This window comes from Apodemus sylvaticus, chromosome 5 (genome assembly GCF_947179515.1).
Source record: "Apodemus sylvaticus chromosome 5, mApoSyl1.1, whole genome shotgun sequence".
NCBI lineage: Eukaryota > Metazoa > Chordata > Mammalia > Rodentia > Muridae > Apodemus > Apodemus sylvaticus.
In genome coordinates this window covers 152,905,943-152,933,423 of record NC_067476.1, presented here as the reverse complement: position 1 = coordinate 152,933,423, position 27,481 = coordinate 152,905,943, and the positions used below count along the sequence as shown (strand labels likewise).

The following is a 27,481-nucleotide window of genomic DNA, read 5'->3' as shown; positions in this document are numbered from 1 at the left end:
TCATGAGTTTGGGACCACCTTGAATTAGTGTGAATCATTTCAGAGACAGACAGGGGAAGGAGGAAAAAATAAGGAGGGAAGGAAGGGACGGAGGAAGGGAGGGAGGGAGGAAGGGAGGGAGGAAAGGAGGGAGGGAGGAAGAGATTTGGGGAGAGAGGGACCAGGCTTTTTTCAGAGAAGGACAAAGGATGATGGTGTGGTCCTTGAATGAGCAGACAGTACCAAACCCTCTCCTCCATGGGAGCCAGGCTCTGACTCCTGAGAGTCATTGTCCAAGAGAATGCAGAAGGAACAACCCCAAGGCATCTGCAAGTCTTGGGCTGTGCCGCCCATCCCAGGCCTAGAATGCCAGCTGGGACTTCAGCTGCCAGTTTTGTGGCTCCCTAACTGCTGCCCTAAAGCCATTCAGGTCAAGCCTAGGTGTGGCCCCTGCTGTGCCCAGAAAAACTCTGAGCTAGGGTGGCTTCTACCTAGAGTTTAAACAACACTCTGGGACAGAACCTACTGCAGGACCCAAGCCCCCATCTGAGTAGTATCCAGTGGAGAGGCTGGGGGCGGGCTCCCTGAGCGCCCAGTCAGCCTGTGGCAGCCAGCCGCCATAACTTTGTTCCAGCCTGGGACTCACAGGCCCAGGCCTGTGGCTCCCCAGAGCTGAGGGCACAAGCTGTGGTGAGCAAGGCTAGGGGCTGGGCTGTTAGGCTTCAGGTATCAAACTGTAGCCCAGCAAGACTACAGCGACAGAACTGGCCCTGTGGTCCAGACAGCAGAGGCCTGTGGCCGAACACTTTCTGGCCATAAGTTCTGAGGTTCAATGGGGACTTTTCTCCCTTTCTGGATTTGTATGGTCTAGCCTGTGCTCACTGCACCATGGCACATGGCATGTTTGACTTCCCCAGACTCCCACCTGGAGAACGCATTGGCAGCTGATGAATCATACCCAGAGCCTCACCTATGCCCACTTGACATGGCATGACATTTAGATGAAAGATTTTGTACTTAAGACTCACGGTTAAGACCTTTGAGGTTACTCGCTTGGCATGAGTGGACAGATCTGGAGGAAATGCGTGTTTCCACGGTGGAGGTGGAGGGTGTTTTCCCCTCCATCCTCTAGGGTTTCGCTGGAACCAACTGGCAAAAGACACACTTCTTATTTGCGCATAACTAAGCCTCCTTAGATAGCAGTGCAGGCTGAGATGGCTTCTGGAGCCACAGGTAAGGAAGACCAGCATCTGGATCAGGGAGGCTGGAATGGGAGATCCTGGGGCGGCAGCCACGCCCTGCTGGAGTGGTGGGGTAAAGGTGACCCCATTGCTGTTATAGACAATATGTCCAGAGATCTCCCAGCTGCCCTCAGAAAAGCTAAAGAAGTAGTGCCCAGTGGGTATATGTTCTTCCTGGTACAACTGTCCGGGAACTAAGATCTTCTCCACTTTCTTCCCCCCTTCCTCTTCTTCCTCCTCCTCCTTTTTTATTTCTCATGACAAGGTTTCTCTGTGTGTAGCCCTGGCTGTCCTGGAACTCCAGATGTAGACCAGGCTGGCCTCAAACTCAGAGATCTGCCTGCCTCTACTGGGATTAAATGTGTGTGTGCCGCCGCCGCCACCACCGGACTCCACTAAGCTCTTTTTTGTTCCTCAAAATTTATTTACTATTATATGTAAGTACAGTGTAGCTATCTTCAGACACCCCAGAAGCGGGGGCAGATTCCATTACAGATGGTTATGAGCTACCATGTCATTGCTGGGATTTGAACTCAGGACCTTCAGAAGAGCAGTCAGTGCTCTTAACCGCTGAGCCATCTCTCTAGTCCCAGTAAGATCTTCTTAATTATTGCTTTTGTCCTGGAACTGGAGCTTTGAACTCTGGTCCAAATCCCTTCCTGCCCTTAAGAGAGAAAGAAGGAGGGACAGGATCGGGAAGGACCAGGGGAAGCTGAGGCTGCTCCTTCAGATCAAGGTTGGTATACTTAGGAATTTGGTTGGTTGTGCTCTGAACTCCCAGAAAAAAAAAAATCTCTTTATCCTGGTAATGCAATTGATTGGGTAGAGGATCTTGGGAAGTATGGGACATGAGGGAGGAGATTAGCATCCTATAAGAGGTTTCAGAGAGGAGTGTTATCCTCTCCTATCACTGGAGACACAGCCAGATGACACCTATGCATCAGAAAGTGGCCCTTGATAGACACTGAATCCTGCCAGCACCTTGAGCTAGGTCTACCAGACTTCAGAGCTGTGACAAGTAAAGTTTACTGTTTCCTGTTTATAACCCACCTAGTCTGTGGCATTTTGCTACAGCCAAGTGGCCTGAGGCAGCTGGGGCATGAATGGGGAGTAGAGGAGACATGGTTGGCGGAGAGGGTGAGGGAACTTAAAGTGCAGAGCCAGGAAAGTTCCAGGAGCAGGGACAGAAGACACACCGCATGGCCAGTGAGAGTGCTCAGCCCAAAAACATGTTTGTCATGCGTGCCTGGTGACCTGAGGTCCAGCCCCATGTAAAGCAGGAAAGAGACAAACAACTGACCGCACAAAAAGTGCTCCTCTCTATACACCTGTCATTGTACACACACATATCCAGGAGCACATGGACATGGCCTCACACACACATATGCACACATATTAGGACCACACAGACATGGGCGCAAACACACATATCAGGAGCATACAGGCATGGACATGCGCTAGAAAAATACACAAAAAATTAACAATAGTGGGGAAGCTGTGTGTGTGTGTGTTGCGTTGTGTTGTGAGGAACACCTGGCCATGGGAACTGGCTCCACAGAGCATACGAGTGGGCAGAAGAGGTTGGTGGGAGGTTAACATAAGCCCAGAATCTTACAGCTCAGCAGGTAGAGGCAGGAGGATCCGGAGTTTAAGGCTAGCCTGGGCTGTAGAAAACTTTGCTAATTAAAACAAAAGCAAAAGCCAGGCCTCGTGATGCATACCTGTGATCCCAGCAGGGCAGAGGCAGGAGAATCACTGAGTTCAAGGCTCAAATGGGTTACAGGGTTGTCTAGTATAGCCAGGGCTATACAAAGAAACCCTCTTTCCAAAGAGAGAGAGAGAGAGAGAGAGAGAGAGAGAGAGAGAGAGAGAGAGAGAGAGAGAGAGAAGAAAAAATAAAGATAAAAATTGAAATACTAGTTTTTTTTTATGAATTTTTGGAGAATTTCATACATGTGCTCAATATCATGCCAGAGTCACCCCTCCCACCCTTCACTGCCCACTTCCTGGTGTTTTTTTTTTTTTTTTTGAGCTAGCCTACTGCACAGCTTAAGAGGTTAGCTTGAAACACTGTGTTGCCCAGGCTGGTCTGGAACCTGACTCTCTTACCTCAAGCCTCCGTGAAATGGAAACTTAAGGGTTCTTTAGAAAGTCGGTTAGCTGGTGTTTTGCTGGGGCATACACTTGAAGGAACATTGCCTTAAAACAGACACAGCTGTAAATGGCTAAGGCAGACTCAGAAAGAAACATTTCCCTAAAACAGACTCAAAAGAGAAGATGTTCTATTAAAACAAAGGCATAAAAAGGTGCATGATAAAAAGATTCTTCACTAAGGACAGGTATACATTGGTCTGCCTTACGTGACATGCCCTACATTTGTCAGGACACCAAAGAAAAACACACACCCAAAAGAACTTCCTCGAGGTACAGTTTGTTGCTGCTTCCAAGGATACTGATTAGATACTGATCAGATATACCTGCTAAGACAAGACTCTCGCTGGGGCAAGACGCACCGAAGACACGTGCTGTTTAGTGGGTAGAAACAGGTCTCCACAGGTGACAGAGACGTAGCTTGGCTTTACTTGAACAACTAGCTGTGTGAAGTGTCTAGTGTCTTCGTCTTCGCTGATGTTCGCTTCCCTGAGAGAGGCACAGCTGAGACCTTTTCCTGATGTTCCTGCTGGTCCCTCCTGCCGACTTCGGCCAAAACTGAGGCCTGTCTCTGCTGAGGCCAGGTGGTGTCACAGCTGTTACTAACCCTCTACCAAATTAGACTACTGGTATACCCATAACATGTTTGCCAAAGGATGGAGCCACCACTGTCTGCTGACCTGTGAACCGAACTGCTGATTTCCAGACAACACAGACGGGAGTTACTCCAAAGAGCCTTTCTAAATGAGCCCACACCCCCTCAACCTCGGCCCTCCCCTCCCCAGACTTTCTTTTCTTCTACCTCTGGTAGGTGGTAAGTTACAAAAAAGTTTAAAACGTTTAAAACCCATCACTAAAAGTAAGATTTTAAAAAAGATTAAAGTTACACTCCGGTGCTCGCTCTCACACAGGAGCCAACCCATCCACATGCCCTGGCTCGTTTTCCTTGGAAGTTTCCGTCCAGGCAGGAAATTGTTCACGCTGTTAGCCAGACTTCCTCGGCAGCCCTTGCTCACTGTCCCTCCTGCAACCACGACCACTTTCTTATAACTCCCATCGGTGTGCTGGATGTGTCTGTCTGTGAGCAACTCTGCCTTTGACAGATCTGGTTCTTAAGGCCTCAGCCTGAGAACACAGGAGACACTCCCCCACCCCTCCCAGACCCGAGTTGAGCAATCAAGGCTGGAACTCTGGAGTGAAGTTCCTAGAAAGGAAGCGGGAAAGCCAGCTGAAGACTCTTCAGCAGCTGGGGTCGCTGATTAGAACATCTTAGATCGAAAGACTCACAGTGTTGCCAATCTAGCATCCAATTATCTTGCGACTTCAGTAAGCATTCACTGCTCACCCAGGTCTGACCTAACAGCCTTGTGACTGTCATGTGAAACTTTAGGGAGTGTAATATCTTAACAGACCAATATCTGTCATTGACTCAGAAGCTGAGAACGCCAAGAAATAGTATCTGAGGCCCAAAGTAGGGATTTCTACAGACATCCTGTAGCCTGTCTGCCTTGATTTAGGACTTTTTCCTCTAACGCAAAACTTGATGGAACTGTTTTTTGGAGACAGCTCAAGAGGCTGGCTTGAGACACTATGCTGGCTGGCTCATGGCATTCAAAGAGACCCACCGTCCATGTTCCCTGGCCACCGTCACGCATCCCTATTTGATGTTAAGACCCTGGATTCTCAGAGTGTTTGTGCTGTTAATCCCATTCTGGCAGAGGCAGGGGCAGGGGCAGGGGCAGGGGCAGGGGAAGGGGTAGGGGCAGGGGCAGGGGCAGGGGCAGGGGCAGGGGCAGGGGCAGGGGCAGGGGTAGAGGCAGGCAGATGTCTGTGAGTTCAGGCCAGCCTGGTCTACAGAGTGAGTTCCAGGCCAGGAAGGCCTACATAGAGAAACCCTGTCTCTCTTTACATTTGTCAGGACACCAAAGAAAAACACACACCTAAAAGAACTTCCTCGAGGTACAGTGTGTACTGATTAGATACTGATCAGATATACCTCGCTATACCGTCGAGACAAGACTCTTGCCCGAGGCAAGACGCACAGAAGACACGAGCTGTTTAGTAGGTAGAAACAGGTCTCCACAGGGTGACAGAGACGTAAGTCCAAGAAAACAAATATATCTTGGACTAAGGATTTTTCAAGACCTTTGCCACCGGGCTTGACAACTTGAGTTCAATCCTGGTTTAAAAACTGGAGCCTATAGGACAGCAGGAGAGAACAGATACCCACAAATTGTCATCCGACCTCCATAAATACTATGAGGCCTACCATAGCTTTCTCCTGCCCACAGAATAAACAAATAAATGCAGAAAAGGAGAAGGAAGACCCAGAATTATTCTTTTTGTCTTTCTCCCTGTCTTTACCCAGCCTCCCTCCTCCTGCCTGGGGCTTAGTGGTAACCATGGCTCCTTCTCTTGTCTTCTCAGTTGTGTGATGTTACTGCCTGTGAGCCCTCTTCGGGGACTCCTGGGTTGCCTGCGGTTGTGGAAGGAAGCTGACACAGCTGCTACTCTGTCCCGAGCCTGTGACTCTGATTCCATGACACCCGTCACAGCACAATGTCTATGGCTTTTTCTTGGGGCCTTTCCTCAAACCAGGTAGTGACATTTGGATTCTATCCATCCCTTTGGAGTCAGGGTGGGCATAGCAGGACTCTGCTCAGGAGAAGGCTGGCAAGGTGGCTGCAGCAGGCAGCTTGCACAGGAGTCTTCTCACAGGCATTTCCAGCAAGTCTCCAACTTAGAGTCATTTCAGGAGCTTCCTGGGGGTCCTTGCATGATTTTGAAGGCCCCTTCCATATCCAGTAAAGTATAAGAATATCACTTCCCTCCGATGACCCCTCTAGACGGAACCGTCTGAGGTCAGAGGCAAGTGGCTATTTGGTCTAATACATTTTTTCCCCTAGACACTTTAAGTGGTCGCTGGCTAACTTCAGTTTTGGATTCTCTCCTTTGGAATTAGTATTATTGCTTAGATCTCAAGTCTCAGTGGTTTTTTTGTTGTTTTTTTGACATAGGGTTTCGCTGTGTAGACCAGGCTGGCCTGAAACTTGCTATGTAGACCAGGCTGGCTTCAAACTCACAGAGATCCACCTGCCTCTGCCTTCCTACTTCCTGAGTGCTGGGACTGAAGGCATACCACAGTGCCTTGCCTAAGCATCTGTTTTTAATTTTTTTTTTTTTTTTTTATGGCACTGGATTAAGCTTGGGGCCTCCTGGAAGCGAGGCAAGGACTCTGTCCCTTCAGTGCATTCCAACCAGATCGCCAGCACCTTTTTTTTTTCTTTTTAAATGGGTCTCCTGTATCCTACAGTGGCCTTGAACTTGCTGTGTCAGAGGATGACCTTTGATTTCGGGTACTCCTGCATCTACCTACCACGTGCTGGAATTACAGGTGTGTGAGCCTTTTCACCTATAATATAATGTTTACAAATTATGGTGATTTAAAAAAAAGTGTGTGTGTGTGTGTGTGTGTGTAGAGTATGCAGTGAGCAAACGTCACAGCATGTGTGTCAAGATCAGGGGACAAATTTAAGAAGTTGTTTCTCTCCTTTCATCATGAGGGTCTTCCGAATCAGACTCATATAGTGAGGCCTGCCAGCAAACACCATCTCCTGAGTCCTTTAAACTACATTTTGCCTAGTGCATCTATTGGTGAAACTGTCCAGCCATTGGCTCTCCTTTATTGGGCAAGATCTGCCAAGGAGACCATAGCCTGTTGTTGTCTTAGTCAGGTTTTACTCCTGTGAACAGACACCATGACCAAGGCAAGTCTTATATAGGACACCATTTAATTGGGGCTGGCTTACAGGTTCAGAGGTTCAGTCCATTGTCATCAAGGTGGGAGCATGGCAGCATCCAGACAGGCGTGGTGCAGGAGGAGCTGAGAGAGTTCTACATCTTAATATGGAGGCTGCTAATGGAAGACTGACTTCCAGGCAGCAAGGGTAAGGATCTTAAGCCCACATCCACGGTGACACACCTACTCCAACAGGGCCGCACCTCCTAATCACACCACTCCCTGGCCCGAGCATATACAAACACCACACCCATAAAAACCCCAGCACTCATCCCACACCATCCTGGGAGGCTTTCAGGAGCTCTCAGGGGCCATTTGGGCAGCACTAATGGATGTTCGCAGGACTTCTTTCTCTGCTTGGCCAAATCGAGGAATGCCTGCTGGATCCCTTCCTCTGTGTAGAATGCTGGAATGTGGGCTCCTGCCCGCAGATCGGGGAGTTGAAGTATAACGGTCCCTGTTCTATCGCTGTGAAGAGACACCATGACCAAGGCGTCTCATACCAAAGAAAGCATTTAAATGGGGCCGGCTTACAGTTTCAGAGGTTTAGTCCGTTATCATCATGTTGGGCAGACATGGTGCTGGGGAAGGAGCCGAGACTTCTGCATCCGGATGGGCCGGCAGCAGGAAGAGAGAGGCTTGGGGTTTTAATTTATCTAAGTGCAGTCTTTAGAGTAAACAGCTTTATGGAATAAGACTCATTGTAAGTAAAGGGGAAATCATTTGGAATGTAAACAAAGAATATAGAAAATAAAAATATTAAAAAAAAAAAGACTCATTGTAAGTGCAGGAACCACACGCGGTAAACAAAGTTGTACCGGCACCCACTTAGGAATGCTTGCTATGTATTCTCTGTGGCAGTTTAGCTGAACTGAATGCTTGTCACAGAGATTGTGTGGCTTGTAAAACCAGATTGTTTACTCTCTGTTCTTCGAAGTTTGTGTCCCACAAGGTCTGGGGGTGGGGGTGGGGAGGAAGTCACCGGAAAATGTAGTTTAATGTTTGGTTTTATTGTTTATTGTTATTTTGTGTTCTCACAGAAGACTCTGTTGAACTCATAGACCATTCATTGGCTCATTCAGTCAACCAGTATTTTCCAAGTACTAGGGTGTGCCATGTGCTGACTTAGGCCCAAGGAAGCAAGGATGAAAGAGACACAAGGACCGGGAGCCTCAGTTTCCTCTAGTTCATGAGAAATGGACTGTGTGGGCCCCGGTAGCTTCCTTAAGCCTTCTGTGTTCCAGCCCCTCCACTGTTAATGGGGGTGATTCCTTCCATCCACTGTTGGGTAGGATAGTTTCCTCCTCCTCCTCTTCCTCTTCTTCTCGAATAATTTATTTATGTCTTTGGTGTTTGAGGGAGTCAGATTCCTGGAACTGGAGTTGTGGGCAGTTGTGAGCTGCCATGCAGTTGCTAGAAATTGAACTCAGGACCTCTGGAAGAGTAGTCAGCGCTCTTAACCACTGAGCCATCTCTCCAGCCCCCCCCCCCCCCCCACCTCCCAACCTCCCTTTTAAATAAAGTTTCTCTATGTAACCCTGGCTGTCTGGGAGTTTGCTCTGTTTGTTTTGCAGACCAGTCTGACCTGGAACTCACATAGATCCCCCTGCCTCTTCCTTCCAAGTGCTGGGATTAAATGCGTGCGCTTCCATAGCCTGTCTGGTGCCTCTCCCATCTAAGAGGACTGGCTAGTCAACTTACACACAGGACGAGCACTCTGACCATCTCACTGGCTGGACCTCACTTGGATGACAGTGCGTACTGAGATGTTGAAGCAGGACTGCTGAGTTCACAGCCAACTGGGGCTACACAGTGAATTCCAAGAAAGCAGGAGCTATGGTGTGAGACCCTGTATCAGAAACCCAGAAGAACAAAAGATTTCATTTGGAGTTGCAGGGGAGTTGGCAGTGGCGGCAGCAGCCTACAGCGGCATACCTTAGGAAGCTTTTGAGTCTGTTCTAGTGGAGAAGCGGGTGGTGTGCAGGAGCATCTATTCAGGAACTCCTGGGCCCAGGGGTAAAGGTACCTGCTGCCAAGCCTCATAACTTTGATCCCCAGAACCTACATAGAGAATCCTGTATGTTCTTTGGCCTAGACACACACACACACTCACACACACACACACACACACACACACACAGAGAGAGAGAGAGAGAGAGAGAGAGAGAGAGAGAGACAGAATAATAAAGTGCTACAAAGTAAATAGAATCTAGCACTCTAGTTCTGAGACACTGCCTGGTGGAAGAAATATTTGAACTGGATCTTAGGTTGAAGAGGGAAGGAAACCATGTTTCCAGCACCATAAAAGGAATATTAAAGAGGTGCCTGGGCCCAGGCATTTGCTATTACTCTCTGTTCCTTCCACCAGAGCAATAGTGTTTCTCTTTAGAGACAGGCACCCTTCCTATTTTTCCGCCATGTGCTTCCTGTGACATCGAAGGGCCCTCTGGCATGGGCTTCTGGCAAGGTCTGGCCAGTCAGCACACTGTGCTCCATTAGTCAGTGACAGCTCAGGAAGGGGTGTGTGACACTTCCCAGAAACAGCCTTTGGGCCTGGGGAAACAGCTCAGCAGTTAAGAACTTCCCTTCCAGAGGACCCAAGTTCAGTTCCCAGCACCCACACGGAGGGTGGCTCACAATCACCTGTAACTCCAGTTCTCAGGGATTCGACACCCTCTCCTGACCTCCATGGACACTGCACACATGTGATGCATAGACATACATGTAAAACATCCATACACATCAAATACATAAAGAAGTGAAAAGACTTGAACAGTTACATTCGTTTCACATGCCACGAGCTGATTGCAGGAGTCAGCTCTCTCCAGCCGCCAAGTGGGAAGTGAGTTTGGTGATATGAGGCCTGACTAACTGAGCCGTATCTGTCTCAAGGATCTGGTTCTCAAGGTCACCCTCTAACAGAGTTTCAGTCTAGCCTGGTCTACGTGAGACCATTTCAAAAGTGCTCCCCCCACACCCTAAACAAAATAAGTGTTTTTTTTTGGCATTTGTATATGCAAGCATGTGTGTGTATATAATATGTGCATGTGTGTGCATCCATATATACTTGTGGGTATATGCATGTATGTATGCATGTTTATGCATATGCGTGCCTGTATGTGTATACATATGCGTGTGTGTACATGTCTTAGTTAATGTTTTAATGCTGTGAACAGACACCAGGATCAATGCAAGTTTTATAAAAGACAACATTTAATTGGGGCTGGCTTACAGGTTCAGGCGTTCAGTCCTTTGTCATCAAGGCAGAAGCATGGCAGCATCCAGACAGGCATGGTGCAGGAGGAGCTGAGGGTTCTGCATCTTTTTCCAAAGGAAGCCAGGAACAGACTGGGCATGCTCAGGCATCTAGGAGGAAGATCTCCAAGTCCATCCCCACAGTGACACTTCCTCCAACAAGGCAACACCTTCTAATAGTGCCACTCCCTGGGACAAGCATATACAAACCATCACAGTACTACATGCCTCTGTGTGCCCATGTGTGTGCCTCTGTGTATATCTGTGTGTGTGTGTGTGTGTAGGCCAAAGAACATGCAGGATTCTCTATGTAGGTCCTGGGGATCTACACACGCACACGTGCGTGCGCGTGTTGAGCACACTAAGCTAGCTGGCCTGTAAGCTTCTAGGGACTTTTCTGTCTTTGCCTCCCACTTTTCCACAGTAGCACCAACATTACAAATGTTTAGGCTGCCAGACGGTGGTGGTGCATGCCTGTAATCCCAGCACTATGGGAGGCATAGGCAGGCGGATTTCTGATTTTGAGGCCAGCCTGGTCTACAGAGTGAGTTCCAGGACAGCCAGGGCTATACAGAGAAACCCTGTCTGAAAAAAAAATCCAAAAAAAACCAAACAACAAAAACAAACAAACAAACAAACAAAAAACAAACGCTTAGTCTGTGCATCCAGTTTTTATGTGGGTTCTGGGGGTTCAAACCCAGATCCTCAGGCTTATACTGAAGCCTATGTGTTAACCTTTCTAAGCTTGTCAATTTTTGAAACAGGGTCTTATTATATGTAGCCCCAGCTGGTCTTGAACTTGTGGCAATCCCCTTGCCTCTGGACTGCCTGTCACTCCAGTTCCAGAAGGATCTGACTTCCTCTTCTGGCTTTGGCAGGCACCTGCACTTATGCGCACATACCCCACTCCGCCCCGCCCCTGCAACATACACATAATTAAGTCAATCTTCTTTTGAAATGGCTTGAGGAATCAGACTTCGATGTAGCCTAATCCTGATCAGTTAGGATAGGCCTGGCTGTACTGATGTAAACAGCAGCTCCTGGACTGGCCTCAGTTTCTCAAGTGTTGGCATTACTGGCTGGTGTCACCCTGAGGATTTACCAGCTCTCAAAGCAGCTGCCTCAAGTGCTACCCCTCCTTTTCACTCTTGAGTTTCGTTTCTGTTGAAAGGGAGTGTATTGACCACAGGAACCACCCAGTCAACAACACTCAGCCTTCATAGGTTTCAGGCTGGAGAAACACTCAGCCGCTCTTGGACCTGAGTGACCTTTACAAAGGCGTTTTCTGCCTCTGGGAGTTTGAATTGAGACAGTCCTGCCCAGAGATGCTATCTCACTCCTACATTTATGCATTGTGTAATGGCCCCCTCAGGGCAGGCATGTGGAACCTTCAGGGTGTTTGAAGAAAAGTTAGGGCGCCTTACTTGTGATTTTTCTTTGACACAGGCACAGGGTCTCGCTTCACCCAGGCTGACCGTGGATTCCCTATGTTAAGAACACTGATGATTCAAATTGTTTTGTTACCTATTACAGGCTGGACCCTTTTCAGAGCCTCTGCCCTTAGTCCTCACCGTGGCACCCCAGGGAGGAGGAATGGTGAGCCTCTGTTGTACAGAGACCATTTCATAAGTCTCGTGTTTGCAAAGGTCTCTGCTTTACTGAGTGGGGGTCACAGGACAGGACAAGGACACGGCAAGAAGCAAGTGGAGAAGCAAGACTAGATGTCTTTAGGGTCCTGCTGAGCCCCTGGTCATGCCCCTGTCCTTACCTGGACCAGATGCTTCCTCCTGATAAGATCCATCTCACCCCTTCTGAACCTACCTCGACTTTCTATGCTTTTTTTATTTAATTTTTTTTTGTTTGGTTTGGCTTTTGGTTTTTGGTTTTTTGAGACAGGATTTCTCTGTATAGCCCTGGCTGTCCTGGAACTCTGTAGACCAGGCTGGCCTTGAACTCAGAAATCCGCCTGCCTCTGCCTTCCAAGCGCTGGGATTACAGGCGTGCGCCACCAGAGCCCGGCTTAAATTTTTTTTTTTAATATTTTACTTATCTTGTATACATTGGTGCGCAAGCGTAGAGGTCAGCCGAATGTGTCATTGTGACTGGTTCCCTCTTGAATTTCCTAGCATGCCATCCCTCTGAGGAATCCTGCCTCGAGCCCACTTCCTTTCCTGTGGAGTCTGCGTTGGGACTAGCCATCTCTACTGCCTCTGGGGTTAGCGGATGCTCTGCACCCCTCCCCTGCTCTTTTGGGTTAAGGAGCACTGAGCTCTGTGCACAGACACAGCAGAAAATGAAACGAAATCCCTGTCCTGTGGAGCCCTGAGGGGTCTGGGAAACCAAAAGGAACACAAAGCAAAGCAAGGTTATAGAGATGCTGGGAAAGTCGGGGCTGGGAAGTACACATGACAGTGCAGAAAGAGAAATGGGGTTAGCGGTCAAGCCTGGGTGGCAGGCCAGTTTCGATGTGAGCCCTTACTTCACAACTTAGACGACTTGCTTCTCTACAGAAACTTCTGTTTTCTCATCTGTGCAATAGGGCCAAAGTGGCAGCTAGGAGGGGGAGGAGAGCCACCACCTGAGGACTTGGAGAGGCTGTTACAGGCTAAGAAGCCCCCCTCCCTCTCTCGGTGTCTTCACATTGACAGTTGCCACCACTGTTCCATCCTGTAGGATGTGACCTTGTTTGGATCTCTCCTTCCTTCCTGGGATTTTTATCCATGTTGGCCTTGGATTCATTGAAGGCCGAAAAAGCCCCTTCTTCCTTCGAGCTTTTGTATTTGTCATTGCCCTTAGCGGGACTTCTCTTTCTCCCTCGGGCACTTTCACTCTTGTGCCACCTACGAAGTGGGGAGGGGGGGTTCTCTCTCAATCCCAGACTAGAGCAGAATGCATCCAAAATATTTTCATGTGTAATTGTTTTCATATCTTATATCATCATCTGTATATTGGTTTTTTCTTACCCACATTAATACAGGCTCCCAGAGGAATCTTTGCTCCGTGGAGCATCCCCGGCCCCAGGACCCGTAACTGCCACTTTATCATAAATGGTGTCTGGAATGAATGGATGAATCAGGGCGAACACGAGTGCCCCGACCTCTGCATCCTTGCTCTCCTGCAGCGGCGGGCTACCTGGTTATCACACACATGGTCCACCACTCCTCGATCCCCGCGTGGGGTGCTCGCACGGGAACCAACTCTTAGCGAGATGCTTCCTGCCAGCATGGGCGGCGGCCGCTCGAGGATCTTGCGGCTAGAGAGCTCGCGCGTGAACCCCGCCCCGCCCCCATATCCAAACCCCGCCCCACAGATGCGCTCCCCGGACTGTAGGCCCTGCCCATTCCCGCCCCCTTGCTTCAGGCCACGCCCTTCTCTCCTCCCGGTCAGGCCTTAGGCCTGCTTCTTATGCGCGCGGCTCCGCCCTTATCCCCCTCCCCATCGGACCTCAGGCCCGTCCCTGCCGGTGTGCTCCTCAGGCTCGCGGCGGCACCCTTAACATGAGGCCCCGCCCTCGTCCGGCCCCCACCTTAGGCCCCGCCCTTATTCGGTCCCCATCAGCCTGCCTCAAGTCTGGTACCCCTATCTGCTCCTCGGACTGCGGCCCTTGCCCTCGCCCCGCCCTCAGCATCAGACCCCGCCCCTCACCCCGCCCTCCTAACAGGTCCCGCCCCCGCCGCCTCGCCCCCGCCGCTGCGCTCCTCTGGTCGCCGGCCCCCTCCCGCCTCATGTGGCCCGGCCCGCGGCGGCCGGCGGCTGAAAGCGGCGAGGCGGCGGCGCGCGAAGCCCGGAAGGCGGCAGCCGAGGCCCAGGCGGCGGACCGGAGCGGCGGGAGCGGGGCCCGGGTCGGCCCTCGAGCGGCCGCCGGCTCAGCATGCGCGCCCGCCGGGGGCTGCTGCGGCTGCCGCGCCGCTCGCTGCTCGCCGCGCTCTTCTTCTTCTCGCTGTCGTCCTCGCTGCTCTACTTCGTCTATGTGGCGCCCGGCATAGGTAGGAAGGCGACCCCGCGGCCACCCCACGCCTTTTCCCGCTGCGGCCCGCGCCGCCGCCCCGGCCGCCCCGCGCTCCGTGACTCGCCGTTTCCTGCCGCGCCACCCCGCAGCCCGCCCGCACACGCGGCCTCCTTCCTGACGCAGCCGCCCGCGCCCCCCGCGGCCGCGCGTTGGCTGCCCAGACCCGGCGGGGCTGCGGGCTGCGCGCCCCTCTCCCCTCCCCCTCTGCCCCCTCCTCCCCGAGCCCGCCCTCGCCCGCGGCTCCTCATAGCGGACCCGACCAGCTCTGGGGACCGATGGGAAGTTTGAATTGGCCCTGGAGGAGGAGGTGCTGTGACAGGGGCCTTGGAGAAGCAGTGCCAGGTGGAAGGGAGGGGGTCGCTCAGAGAAGAAACGAATGGGATGGGTAGCAGTTCTCCAGGGCCCGCCCTTTAGAGGGGGAGACCTGCCTGGAGAGAAAACGAGCCCTTCCCGGAACAGACTGGACGCCGATGAGAAGGCAAAGGCAGCGGGAGGGTTAAAGGTAGAGGACACTGAGGTCAGGTGTCCTGTATGACCTTGGTTCCTTGGCTTCTCTCCTCTGTAAAATGGGGGCACGAATCCCAGCCTTTAAAGACCAGGGGGCCGTAAATGGCCTTTAAGCTTTTATCGCTATAGAGGACGCCCAAAGTCTTCGAAATAAATAAATAAATAAATAAATAAATAAGTAAATAAATAAGTAAATAAACAAATAAATAATATTTGCTGTTACAGGTAGTTTGGGAGAGCAGAAGGAAGGAGGTTTAAGGAATGCAACTTGCCTGCTTTAGCATGGTCTTGGGGTGCTAGCGAAAACTTCAGTCCTTGGTGGAAAATGAGAAGATGCTGTTGGGGGTGGGGCCGAGGGCGAGAATTCTGGATAGTTGGGATGGGTGCCGCTTAGGGGAAGTGCCTTTGAGATCGTAGTAGTAAATGCTGCTGTTCCCTGTTGACCTGGCAACTCTGAACTGGCAGAGAAATTTCCAGAGGGAGAATGAGAGAGAGAGTGGGAGGTTCTCCCCTGGTTATTTTTTTTTAAGCTTGTTTCACTTGATGGTTAAAAGCTGGTGTTTCATGCAGTCAGCCTGAACTGGGAAAATGGAAAAGCTAACTTGCGATTGTCCTAACTGACTTGGTGAGTGGCATCCCACTAGGGATGTATAATTATTGTGGCTTGTTAGGCTTGCTAAGTAGAAGGGCAGGAATTCTGGCTGAACAAGAATAGATAACTAATTAGTGGAATTAATTGAGAAGAGAGCTCATTAGCGAATAGGATATTAGATTCTCATAATATGGGTGTGAAGTGATGGGTTTAAACTTAAACCTACAGGCATCTTCCAGCCAGACCCTCTATTTCTTGTCCTTTTGTGAAAGTGACAAGTGTTTCTGATCTGGGTCTGGTAGCTCCTGTATCTCCATGGTGATCAACCTTTTTTGATGAGAAAGAATAGAACCAGACTCTCCAACAGAAATGAAACTTACCAGATTTCTCTGTGGTAGATTGTAGGTCAGTGGAGCTCCTGTGTGTGCCACCACCACATTTAGAATCCCAAACCCTGTGTCACTGCAAGACTCTCTTGGGATTTCATTAGTGACTTTAGCAGTGTTTGAGGGAACAGATCCATTGTCATTCAAAGCCTGTTGGCAAAGGATAGAACCAACGGCTGCTGGGATGTGGCTGGGTAGTAGAGTGGTACCTAGCATTATGCAAGGTTCTGGGTTTGATTTCTAGCACTGCAAACAAGAAAAGAGGGTGGAGGGGAGTGATAAGAGGAGACCTTTCTTTTATAGTTCACATTACTGCACTTACGTTTAACTATTCGGCTATTTCATTTATCCTGCCTTTTAAAAAGATATGTATTTTATGTGTATGTCTGTTGTGCATGTGTGTGTATCTGTGTGCCACATGCATGCAGCACAGAGGACATTGGATCCTCTGGAACTGGAGTTACACATAGTTAGGCGCCACCCTGTTGGTGATAGAGACTGAACCTGGTTCCTCCCCAAGAGCAGCAAGTGTTTTTCTTTGCTGAGCCATCTCACCAGCCCCTTCCATGCCTTTCTTGTTAACGAACTTAATTTCTCAAGTGTCTAGCTTTCCACTGTGCCTGGTGAATCTTTCCCAAAGGTTGAGGCAGTCTAGATAATGTAAGGGTTTTTGTTCCTTAGGATATAAAAACCTTATCTGAGATGGTTTTAAGAAGGAGTTTAAACTTTGTATCATGGTACATGCCTCTAATCGCAGCACTTGGGAGGCAGAAGCAAGAGGATTTCAGTGAGTCTGAGGCCAGCCTGGTCTACATAGTGAGTTCCAGGACAGCTAAGGCTACATAGACCCTGTCTCAAAGACTTTAAAAAACACAAAAAACCTAGAAGGTTGGAGAGATGGCTCATCAGTTAAGAGCACTGGTTGTTTCAGAGTACCTGAGTTCAAATCCCAGCAGATACATGGCAGCTTACCCATAACTCTGATTCCAGGAGACCCGTCCGCTCTCTTCTGTCCTCTGCACTGGTGTGCACGTCCATGATGCATAGACAGGCATGTCCGCAAAACACCTATACACATTCAATTTTTAATTTTTTAAAAAAAGTTTTTGAGACAGGGTCTATGTAGCCATAGCTGTCCTGGAACTCACTGTGTAGAGTCCTGGAACAGAACTAGTAGCAACAAAAAATAATTTCATGGTTGGGGTCACCACAGTATTAAAGCTCACAGCATTGGGAAGGTTAAGAACCCCTGCGCTAGAGGATCTCAAGCCCACTTCTCGTCTTGTTAGGTTCCTTCACATGTGTGGCACATGCATATACACAGAGACATATCTCTGCTCATAAACAAAATTGTTTTAAAAAGCTCACGGCAGTATTTCAGTGCCTGAGTTTTCATCTAGCATGTGTGAGGTCCCAGCTGCAATCCCTGTTGGGAGTGGGGCTGAGAGTAGAAAAAGAAGAGGAGGGGGAGACGTTATTCTGAGCTACCTTTTCCTTGAAGCCCTTCTCCACAGCCTGAGGAATGTTTGTTTCTTATCTCTTACCTGTGTTATTGACATGCCCTCTTTTTTCCGGAGAAAACTTTGATCTTATTTATGACCCTCTGACTAGAGGAATTTCAGACCTCAGAGTGCTTTCAGCCTGACCAGGTCTCTTAAAGGAGAAAGGATGTGAGCTGGTAATAGACGCTGGCATGAAGTGCTGGTGGGAAAACATCTTAATAATTTTATGGTCCTTCATTTGGCAAGATGTGCAGAGGCTGCTGACTTCTGCTGATCTCACAGCAGGATCTCTTTGAGAGTGGTGTTGCCTGCCTGCGGTTAAGGCTAACTTAGCTCTCTACTGAAAGTTTACTATTTGGAGTTCTGCTTTTGCCGTTTCGGATGGTTTTCTCTCTGCCTCTTTCACTGCTGAAGAAAGGAAGTGAGTGATTTTCCCGGTTCTGTGCACTTAGTCCCAAGGAAGGGCTTATTTGTGGCGAGTGTTTGAAAGACAAGAAGGAGCCAATTGTTCAAATCCCTTCTGATTTGACCAAATAACTTTTGAGGAAGTCATTTGGTTTCCCTCATTTGGGTGTGTGTGTCTGAGTGCATGTGTGTGTGTATATGTGTGTGTGAGTGCGTGTTTGAATGAGTACGTGTGTGTATGTATGTGCATGAGTGTGTGTGTGTGGGGGGTGTGAATTAAGGGCCTGTTGAGTTGGTTTAGTGAGTAAAGCTCATGACTGAGTTTGATCCAGCATGGTGGAAGGAACCCTGACTTTTACAGTCTCCCTGGGGCATACAACAAATAAGTAAATGTAATTTAAGGGGGGGGGGGGTGTCAAGGGCTGGAGAGATGGCTCAGTGGTTAAGAGCCCTGGCTTTTCTTCCAGAGGTCCTGAGTTCAATTCCCAACAACCACATGGTGGCTCACAACCATCTGTAATGGGATCTGATGCCCTCTTCTGGCGTATAGGTGTCCGTGCAGATAGAGCACTAATATACATAAAATCAACAGATCTTTAAAAACAATAGATAAGGTTTTACTCACTCTGTAGCCTAGACAGGCTTTGAACTTTGAATTGTTCTGCCAATGCCCCTTGAGCCTATGGGAGAGGCCTGTGTGTCAGAAGACAGTTACACCTCGATCAAGATAATGAATGATTTAGTATATGGAATGCTGGTGGTCTGTTGATGTTCTAAAGAAGTACTAGACTGAAGATTATACACGGGCTACATAGTTAAATAGATGTTTTTATCATGAACACTTTGTTTGTCATGGCAGGCAGGACAAGCCTTTTGTTGTTTCTGCCTTAAAAATGCCTTCTGAATGTCTCCATATCCTTACCATATGAATTTTCTGGAGGAAATACAGATTGGGGAATCTAATTGCTTTAGGAAATTAAACATCTCCTGCTAGGACACTTTCCCCTTCAGTGTTCCTTTTCCATCTTAGGTTCACAGATGTTGTTCTGTTGAGACATGGTCTCATGTAGCCCAGGCTAGCCTCAAACCCTCCATGTGGTCAAGGATGAACTGAACAGAATTTTGATCATTCTTCCTTCATGTCTCAAGTTCTAGACATGTTGAATAATGCCCCTCCTCCCTTCCTTGGAGGAGCCTATATAGAGGGCAGACTGACTTGCGGAAAAAACAGTGCTGCTGCTGTCAGGGTTCCGACCATGTTTTCTGTCCTCTCTGGAGAGTTCTTGCTGTCAAGGAAAGGCCTTAGGTTTGGAGTTGAGCTGGTCTTTGGCATTGAGAACAGGTGGATCTGCTGCTCCCCCCAGACTGGTCAGGTCACTAGAGCTGAAATCATGACAGCCAGGAAGGAGAGGCTCTTTTGCCATGTCTTCTAGAGTTCTTTCAGTGAGTGACAACCCAAAGCCACAATGGCCAAGGCACAAGACTACCGACTCACCTGCTCCCTTGGCTTGGGCTTTTGTGACTGCAAACGTAAACAGGAGGGACAGCCACATAGCCATCTAGATGGAGAGCTGCTGCGGTCAGGAGTGGAGGTGAGGCTGGGTAGATAAGGGCTAATCAGAAGCCAGCAGGCTGGGTGTGAGCAGAGAGGAGCCTCAGCTATCCCATCAAGAGCTGTTAGAGAAGTCAGCGGCGTCCCCAGGTCCCAGCAACCACCTTTCACCTTACTTAGTTTTTTTGTAGACCACCAAGACAAAGAAAATTAGGAAAGTGGTTCAGCAAATTATTGGTGTTTGCATGTCTGTCTGGTTCCCAGATGCCATCGGTTCTGACTACAGCTTTTCTTTCAAAGACGTTGGATCAGCCAGACTGCGCCATTTGCCTGCCCAGAGTTAGGAATTGTGAAGGCTCAAGGGCACACGGCTAAGGGATGATGGCACACTTAGTTGGAAGAAACACATAGAAAGGGAAGACTGTCCTGGAGGGCTAAGCCGGCGTGTCCCCAGCAGTTCAGCTAGGGAGATGGAGAGGCTTCACTCACTAGTCAGCAGGTCCTGAGGTGGCATCCTTGTGCACGTTCAGCTGTGGGATAGCCTGGAAGTGAGGAGGACAGAACATTTCCGCCCCTGTGGTCCCTTCTAGGGGAAGGTTTTGTGCTTCTGTTCCGATTGGGGATGGATACATGCGAGAGGATTTTAAGATCCTGAGGGCGACCAGAAAGCCTTGTTGAAAGCTGACTAATACTGTCAGTCATTGGTCCTGGGCGGGGCTTGCAGTGCTAGAACACTAGGATGGAGGGCCCTGATGGGTGAGGGTGGTAGACCAGTGTGGGACCTGTGCAGGCCCCGCTGTGGCAGACTGCACCCAGTCGAGGTGGCAGCTATGTCTTTGTTCCAGTCAGCCTTGACTCACAGGGCACTCTGTTCTCCCTTTCCCTACCTGTCTCAGAGGAAACTGCCTCTCTGTTTGCTCGGCAGAATCAAATTGAATGTGACTGACAAAGGGCTTGGCGTAAAGCTGGGCCATAGCTATTACATTTGCCCTGCTCTAGACTGCTGGGGTTGGCCACCATGGACTGAGGGGCCAGACTACCCGGTCTTCAACCTGAGGGCTGAAGGAACTAGACTACAGGACAGTCACCTTCTGATCTGAGGTTGCATGCCCTTCGCCCTTTTCTGTGGTGCTGGGGAGAGAGCCCCGGAACTCCTATGTTTAAAGCCTTGTTGCCCTGCTGCAATTTTTGTAAAACTTGTGCTGCAAGCTTGAGCAGGGGTTTGTGTCTGGGTCCCATGCATTACACAGTGATGCTGCTTGAGGACGTTGATTCTGCATCCAAGACTTGGAATCTACACCGTCTGCCTTAGAAAACACTGGCAAAGTCATTCAGTCCTCTGTGTGTGTGTGTGTGTGTGTGTGTGTGTGTGTGTGGGCGGGGAAGCATTGAAAAGCATGGCTTGGACACCCCTCAGCCGGTATCTGTCTGGACTCTGCCCTGGGGTCATCCTTCATGTTTTAATACGCAGAGGAGTCTTGCTTTTTTCCAATCCCTCATCCAGGGTCTCAGCAGCAAACAGGGTCCTTCGGGCTTCTGTCTGCAGAGTGGAAGTGAAGAGCATTGCCTTTTGACTCAGGCTTTTTATACAGTGCTTTTGTGTGAGGAGCTTTCTCGGTCCTCCCACGAATTCAGTTTCCCCAAGCAAGGTGGCACCTTAAATTATTCAGAGAGCTGTCCCTTCTCGAATTCCCCTCTTTCCCCCTTTCCCTTTGTTAGCTAGAGTAAGCAGTTGGTTGCCCTGGGGTATTGTTCCTCTCTGGTGACACAGACTGCCTGTGGAAGGAGCCTGGACATTGTTCCCAGGTGCCTTGGTTACCTGCATCAATTAGGAACAGCTCTTTGAGGTAGGGCGTGGCCTCCTGATGGAGATGAGCTGTACGGTGGGTGGAGTAGCCTTGGCTGTGGGTGTGGAGTGGTAAAAAGGCAAGCAGAGAATTGGGCCGTAAATTATTCTCTGTATGTTACTGGACACAAGTCTTTGTTATTTTAATAAAAATTCAAACACGTAGTAATAAATATCAGTACAGAGGACTTTTTTTTCCCACCCTCCAGGTGTTCTAAACACTATAATTTATAGGCTTTTAAACCTATTAATTCTGTGTCTAGTAAGTGGAACCTTGGAAAGATGAGAAAAGAGAAAATATATTTTCACCTTATAAAACTGCTGATTGTGAGGGCTTTGCTATTTGTTTGTTTTTGTGAAACAGATGTGTAGATCAGACTGCCCTTGAACTCAACGATTCTCTTCTTCTCCCAGGTGTTTAAACTAAAGGTGTTTGTCACCATACTGAGCCTAGAAGTTATGCTCTAAAAAATTATTTTGGAGGTAGTTTCGTGTAGCTCAAGCTGGCCTGGAGTTTGTTGTGTGGGAGAGTTTGACGGAACTCCCAGTCCTCAATGCCCTTTCCTTAGCAGGTATGTGCTGCCATGTCTGGCCCAGGGCTTTTGCATGCTAGACAAGCACAGTTCCAATGAACTACACACCTTTTAAATGTGCTCTTCTTGTGTTGATCAGGCTGGCCTTGAACTCAAGATCCTCCCATCTCTTCAGGGATTATAGGTGTGAACCACTGTTTCGAGCTTTATACAGGAACTAGCTTTGGCTTCTCTTAGGCAGTAAGGACAGGGTTAGGATGATGAAATAATTATTCATGAAACACAGGTGACCTCTGAAACTGTGGACTCTTTGGGTACCTGATATGCAGATGACCTGTCTCCTAGTAATTCCCACCATAAAACCTGTAGAACCCACTGGGCGGGCAGCTGGACAGCAGGCCTCCCTTGGAGCCCTTCCCACTCCTGGGAATGTTCTCTCACGATTCCTTAATAAAACTGCCATTCATCCTGCTCACTTGGTGCTTCTGTTTTCTTATTCTCCCATGTGAAACAGCAAACCTGGAAGCTGTGCCCTGGCTTCCTGAGGTAAGCCCATCGAGAGACAGACTGAAGAGAGCCACATCGAGGTGTGGAATTCTGCTTTTAAGTCCTTTAAGCATGAAGTCTAGAGTTTTCTTGCTCAGTTTAGATTTTAGATCAGTGGACCATTTGTGATGGTCAGAAAATAGTATCTTCTTATATTCTACACTGTTGTCACAATTATGTTAGCTAAACCTTTATTATCATTCAGGAAAATAACAGAATTGTTGGTTTAAGAAAGTCTAAGCCAGGCGGTGGTGGACATGCCTTTAATCTCAGCACTCTAGAGGCAGAGGCAGAGGCAGGTGGATCTCTGGAGTTTGAGGCCAGCCTGGTTTATAGAGTGAATTCCCAAACAGCCAGGGCTACACAGAAACTGTCTCTAAAATAAAATAAAATAAAAATTTAAAAGCCTAACTTGTCTTATTCTGAGAGTACCTGATTTTTCACTCTGGTGTTCTACTATCCTATTATATCCACAGCCCTTGGAAAGTTCTGAAATAAAGTATTTGGATGGAAACTTATATATAAAATACACACACACACACACACACACACACACATACACTCATACACACACACACACACACACACACACACACACACACACACACACGTTGTCTATGCAAGAGTGTCCATGGACATCAGATCCTTTGGAGCTGGAGTTACAGGCATTTGTGAGTCACCTGATGTGGTGCTAGGAGCCCAACTTCAGCCCTCACATAGAGAGGACATGCTCTTAGCCACTGAAGCATCCCACCCCACCCGGTCCCTCCCTCCCTCCCCTACCTCATGCCCCTGTCCACCCTCCTGCTCCATCTCTTCAGTTCCTCCATTAGGATTTCCATTTTGTATTTTTCCTTAGCGGAGTTCTACATCGTTTCCGACTTGACTCACTGAAGGTTCCTGGCTGAGGAAGACTAGAAAAGACAGGTTACCCCCCTCCCCACCCCATCAAACCCAGGGCTCCAGTGGGCAGCCAGAGCTCCACTCCTGAGCCACAAGGCACAGCCACAGGATACTCCACAATTCACAGTGTACTGCCTATGTTTGTTTCTTTTTGACCCCAAGGCTGGCCTCTAAGTTTGGGTAGTGGAGGCTGGCATTGAACTCCTGATCCTCCTGCCTATACCTTCTGAGAGCTGGCAGGAGCCACCACATCTGCCCTCTAGGAATTGTATGTAAAAGCATTTAATTTTTAAAATAAGCACTCGGTTTTCTCCATATCCCTCAGAGTAATGATAGGGCCGTTTTCTGCTTTGTAATTTCCCTGGTTAATGAGGAAGGAACACACTGTTAAGTACCCAAGTGGTGTTCTGGTCTGTGATTCAAGCGCTCCCTAAGCAAGAGGCAGGCTGAGCTCTGAGTGTGAAGCAGTCTGGTCCTGGATAGGTAGTGAGTTCTAGGTCAGCCAGGAATGTCATAGGGACTTAATGGTGTCCTTTTTCTCCTGCCCTTCCTTCCAAGTGCTGAATGGTGGCCGTGAGTTACCATGCCTGCTTTTATGTGCTGCTGGGGATTGAACCCACGACTTTATGCATGGTGGACAAACACTTTACCAATCGTCTACAGACCCATCCTTTTTTTGAGGTCTGGTATGTCTGACCCAGAAGTCTCACTCTGTACTAAGGTGGCCTGGAGCTCACAAAGACTGAACTGCTTCTGCCTCTCGAGCTAGGATTAGAATTGCTTGCCGCGGAGCCCAGCCTTTTTTTTTTTTTTTTTTTAAGAAAAGAATTACTAGGCGTGGTGGGAAGTGAGAGAGGCAAGAGCATCATAGGTTCAAGGTCAAGAGCACATAGTGGATTCAGAGCCAGCCTGGGCTACAAGAAACCTGTCTCCAAAAGAAGAGGTCAGTGGTAGGAGTAAAGTGGCATCTTGCTCTGGTTTAGCTTACTTTTCCTAGGTAACACTCAGCATTTTCTGTGCTGGTCTGCCGCTGTAACGCTGTGAGTACTGTTAAACCCTTTTGTTGTTGTTTTTTTGAGACAGGGTTTCTCTGTGTAACCCTGGCTATCCTGGAACTCACTCTGTAGACCAGGCTGGCCTCCAACTCAAATCCGCCTGCCTCTGCCCCCCAAGTGCTGGGATTAAAGGCGGGTGCCACCACTGCCTGGCCTATTAAACCTTTATGAGACATAGATTTTTATATATTTCCTGTTATTCTGTGGCTGGCCATTGTCATTTCCCTAATAGAGTATTTGGAGGCACAAAAGATAATTTAATTTTATTTTGCTGTTAGGACTTAAATCTAGAGCCTACTACCCGTGCACGGTGACTTATACCTGCTGATCTCAACCTTCACCTCTGTGGCAGAACCATTTCCAGTTCAAGGCCCGAGTAAGGAAACTGGGCTACGGAGTAAGACCCTGTTTGAAAAAGCAGCTAAGTAAGTGTCCCCCCAAGCAGGTGTCCCCCCAAGCAGGTGTCCCCCAGTCTGTTCTCATTGCTCTGGCAGTACTCAGACTTTGACCTTTTGCCCAGACGCTGAGATTGCTGAGCGTTGGTTGGTTTAGGTTTTTTGTTTTTTGAGACAGTGTTTCTGTTGTTAGCCCTGGATGTCCTCAAACTCACAGAGATCTGCCTGCCTCGGCCTCCCAAATGCTGGGATTAAAGCCAAGTGTCACCACTCCTGACCTTCATCTAGTGTTCTTTTAAATAAAAGTGTTCCATCCAGTGTTTCAAGTGTCGGAAGCATCTGTGACCACTCATCTTTTTTTTTTTTCTTTTTTCTTTTGGTTTTTTGAGACAGGGTTTCTCTGTGTAGCCCTGGCTGTCCTGTAACTCACTCTGTAGACCAGGCTGGCCTCGAGCTCAGAAACCCGACTGCTTCTGCCTCCCAGAGTGCCACCACTGCCCGGCTCCTACTACATTTTTTATGTGAGAGACAGTACAGTTTCTGGGTTAAACAAATACAGTGAGATTTGGAAAATACTGGTTTGCCTGCTTCCCAAACAGTAAGTCCTTTAACCCTGAGTCACCTCTCTAGCACTCTCTAGATTTCGTTCTTTTTATTTATTTGTATGCATATATATGTCTGATTTATGTGTGCAGAGGCAGAAGAGGAAATCAGATCCCCTGGAGCTGGAGTTACCAACTGTTGTGAGCCACCCTGCATGGGTGACGGGAACTGAACTCAGGAGCAACAGTGCACGCTTGTATCCACTGAGCCACCTCCAGCTCCTGAAGTGTAACACTTAGTAGGTGTTCAGAAAACTTGTCAAGCATTTGTCTTGCATCGTGAACCTGTTTCCTGTCCCTCCAGCACATTTCCAGCACAGACCGCTCGGGATGGCTTCTCTGTACCAGCTCTGTGCCGTCCCCAGAGCTCTCATTCAGAATCAAGTTCCTGGGCCTTGGTGCTGCTGGTCACTGTTGTAGCCCTGGCCCCCATAACACCCAGTACTCTAGAAGGACTTGCTGGCAAGTGAAAGGGGAGGGAAGGGGCGTCCGTCTGAGACGCTGAGTATTCCCTCTTACTGCTCAAGTACGTCGATGCTTTCTCTACTAGTAACCTTCAAGGCAAGGGACTTGGGATTCAAACAAGAACATTATAGATCTAGTAAAATGCTGACTATGATCAAAAGTATGACTCATAGCACAGTTTCAGAGTCATGCCCACTGAAGTCAGATGCTTGCTGGCTCTATGGGGACAGGTCTGTGGGCTGTTGACAAGTGGGAGGTATCCCTCCTTCCAATTTAGGATTCAAGATGGGTTTTAACCATACTTTAAATTGCAGTAAAGCACAGCGCATGTTCAGTGTATGAAACTGTGATACTGCACATCTCAAGTGGATGCAGTAGTGCTTTGTTTGATCCTTAAGCTCCAGTCTTTTCGGTAAAATAATCGGTAAACGTAAGGTAGGGCAGCAGTCTGCCCTGACTTAGACCACCAGCTGCTGTGGGCATCATTTCTAGTTCAGTTGATGTCCCATGTTTCAGTGTTTTCAGGCTTGTCTTTGGGACTCAGACATGCTGCCTGTCTTCCCTCTAAGTTTATTTTTAGTTAAGGTTCAAGCTGGCCTGGAAGTCATGGCAATCCTCTTGCCTCAGAATCTAGAGTGATGTAATTATAGATGTACCGCAACATGCCTAGCTCAAAGTTTGCTTCAGGAGACAATTTCTGCTTAGACTCTGGAGTTCTCCATTGTGCTTCTCTGGAGTAGAGTGAGGAACCGAGCCCATTAGGAGGCTGCACAGCCACATGGGAAGCCAGCCCTTCATTGGCTCTAGTGCCCCGTGGCCCCATAGTAATGAGCACAAGATAAGAGGAGCTCTATTTCATTGCAGCAAGGCCAGGGCCCATTGTGGTGTTAGCTGCAGGGGCTGCTGAATCAGCTCACCGCTCACTGCAAGGTCCTGGCTGGGCTACCAGGATGAGCCTGTGAGACGTGGGAGGGGTCAGATATTGGCTGGCATTCGTTTGCCTTTGTTTTGTGGTCAAGCTGGTGAGCCTGGCTTCTTTTCACTCTGGTTTAAAGTATTAGGAATATTAAGATTTGTAGGAATTAGAATATTTGGATTTGTTTGAATTTCACTTGGCACTAGGGAAGATTAATTGGAGGTTAAGAGCTACTTTGGGGTCAAGCTAATTTGTTTCCTTAGTAATTACTTTATTATAGAAAACTTCAAAGCTTCAATAAAGTCAGTAGCGTAGTTCAGGACGTGATGAGGGACCTTATCGTGAAACAAAGTGGAAGGGTCCGAAGAGCTCCCCTCTGCCCAGCAGAAAGCAGAGCACAAGTCGGGGTCTGCTTGGCTGTGACCTGGACTTTGGAACTTTTGAGTGCCTGGCTTTGTAAGACCTGCCCACTCAGGTGCTTGTCTGTGAAAAAGGATGACAGGCAGTGGGCACGCCCACGGGGAGGATTGAGATATCTGTTGTGTGTGGATGCTTGAAGTCCACACCAGTTCAGACACGTGTCCCCTTCCTGTCCCTGTGCCCTAGCTACCATGCCCAAAGGGAAGAGGGATGGGGAGGGGAAAGCTGCCTGCCTGCCTGCCTGTGGATTAGAATCTATAGTGAGTGGCGCATGCAGGGCCCGAAGCTCTTGATCTCAGTGAAATTCTCACCACCGCAGTCCTTCACTTGAATCTTTGCAATGTAGAGCTTCTGCAGGGGCCGTGTCTCCCAGGCTGTGGCACACCTAAAGAGAGGCACTGCTTGGAGTATATACAGCACCT

General features: G+C 48.8%; 1 protein-coding gene and 2 long non-coding RNA genes across 5 annotated transcripts in view; 1 reads left to right on the top strand and 2 right to left on the bottom strand.

Moving 5' to 3' along the window:
* Positions 1–8,159: 8,159 nt before the first annotated feature.
* On the bottom strand, positions 8,160–11,000 carry LOC127684705 (uncharacterized). 2 transcript variants are annotated; one of them, XR_007977767.1, is made up of 3 exons: positions 10,403–11,000; positions 8,872–9,019; positions 8,160–8,605 (listed from the first exon to the last, which is right to left on the bottom strand). It is a non-coding gene; the product is annotated as an uncharacterized LOC127684705 (long non-coding RNA). The 2 variants fall into 2 exon arrangements; XR_007977768.1 differs by having other exon boundaries at positions 8,160–8,546.
* Positions 11,001–14,110: 3,110 nt separating this feature from the next.
* The window catches only part of B4galt5 (beta-1,4-galactosyltransferase 5), a 50,460-nt gene continuing 37,089 nt past the window's right edge, over positions 14,111–27,481 (top strand). Inside the window, exon 1 of one of the 2 annotated variants that reach the window (XM_052184344.1) lies at positions 14,111–14,411. In XM_052184344.1, the coding sequence (XP_052040304.1) occupies positions 14,297–14,411 (115 nt within the window). In that variant the 5' untranslated portion in view covers positions 14,111–14,296. Of the gene's footprint in view, positions 14,412–15,397; positions 15,567–27,481 lie in introns of those variants that run through there. The other variant, XM_052184345.1, reaches the window with a different exon arrangement.
* Positions 15,135–20,026, bottom strand: LOC127686285 (uncharacterized). Its single transcript, XR_007978066.1, has 4 exons — positions 19,322–20,026; positions 16,892–16,987; positions 15,914–16,165; positions 15,135–15,399 (listed from the first exon to the last, which is right to left on the bottom strand). It is a non-coding gene; the product is annotated as an uncharacterized LOC127686285 (long non-coding RNA).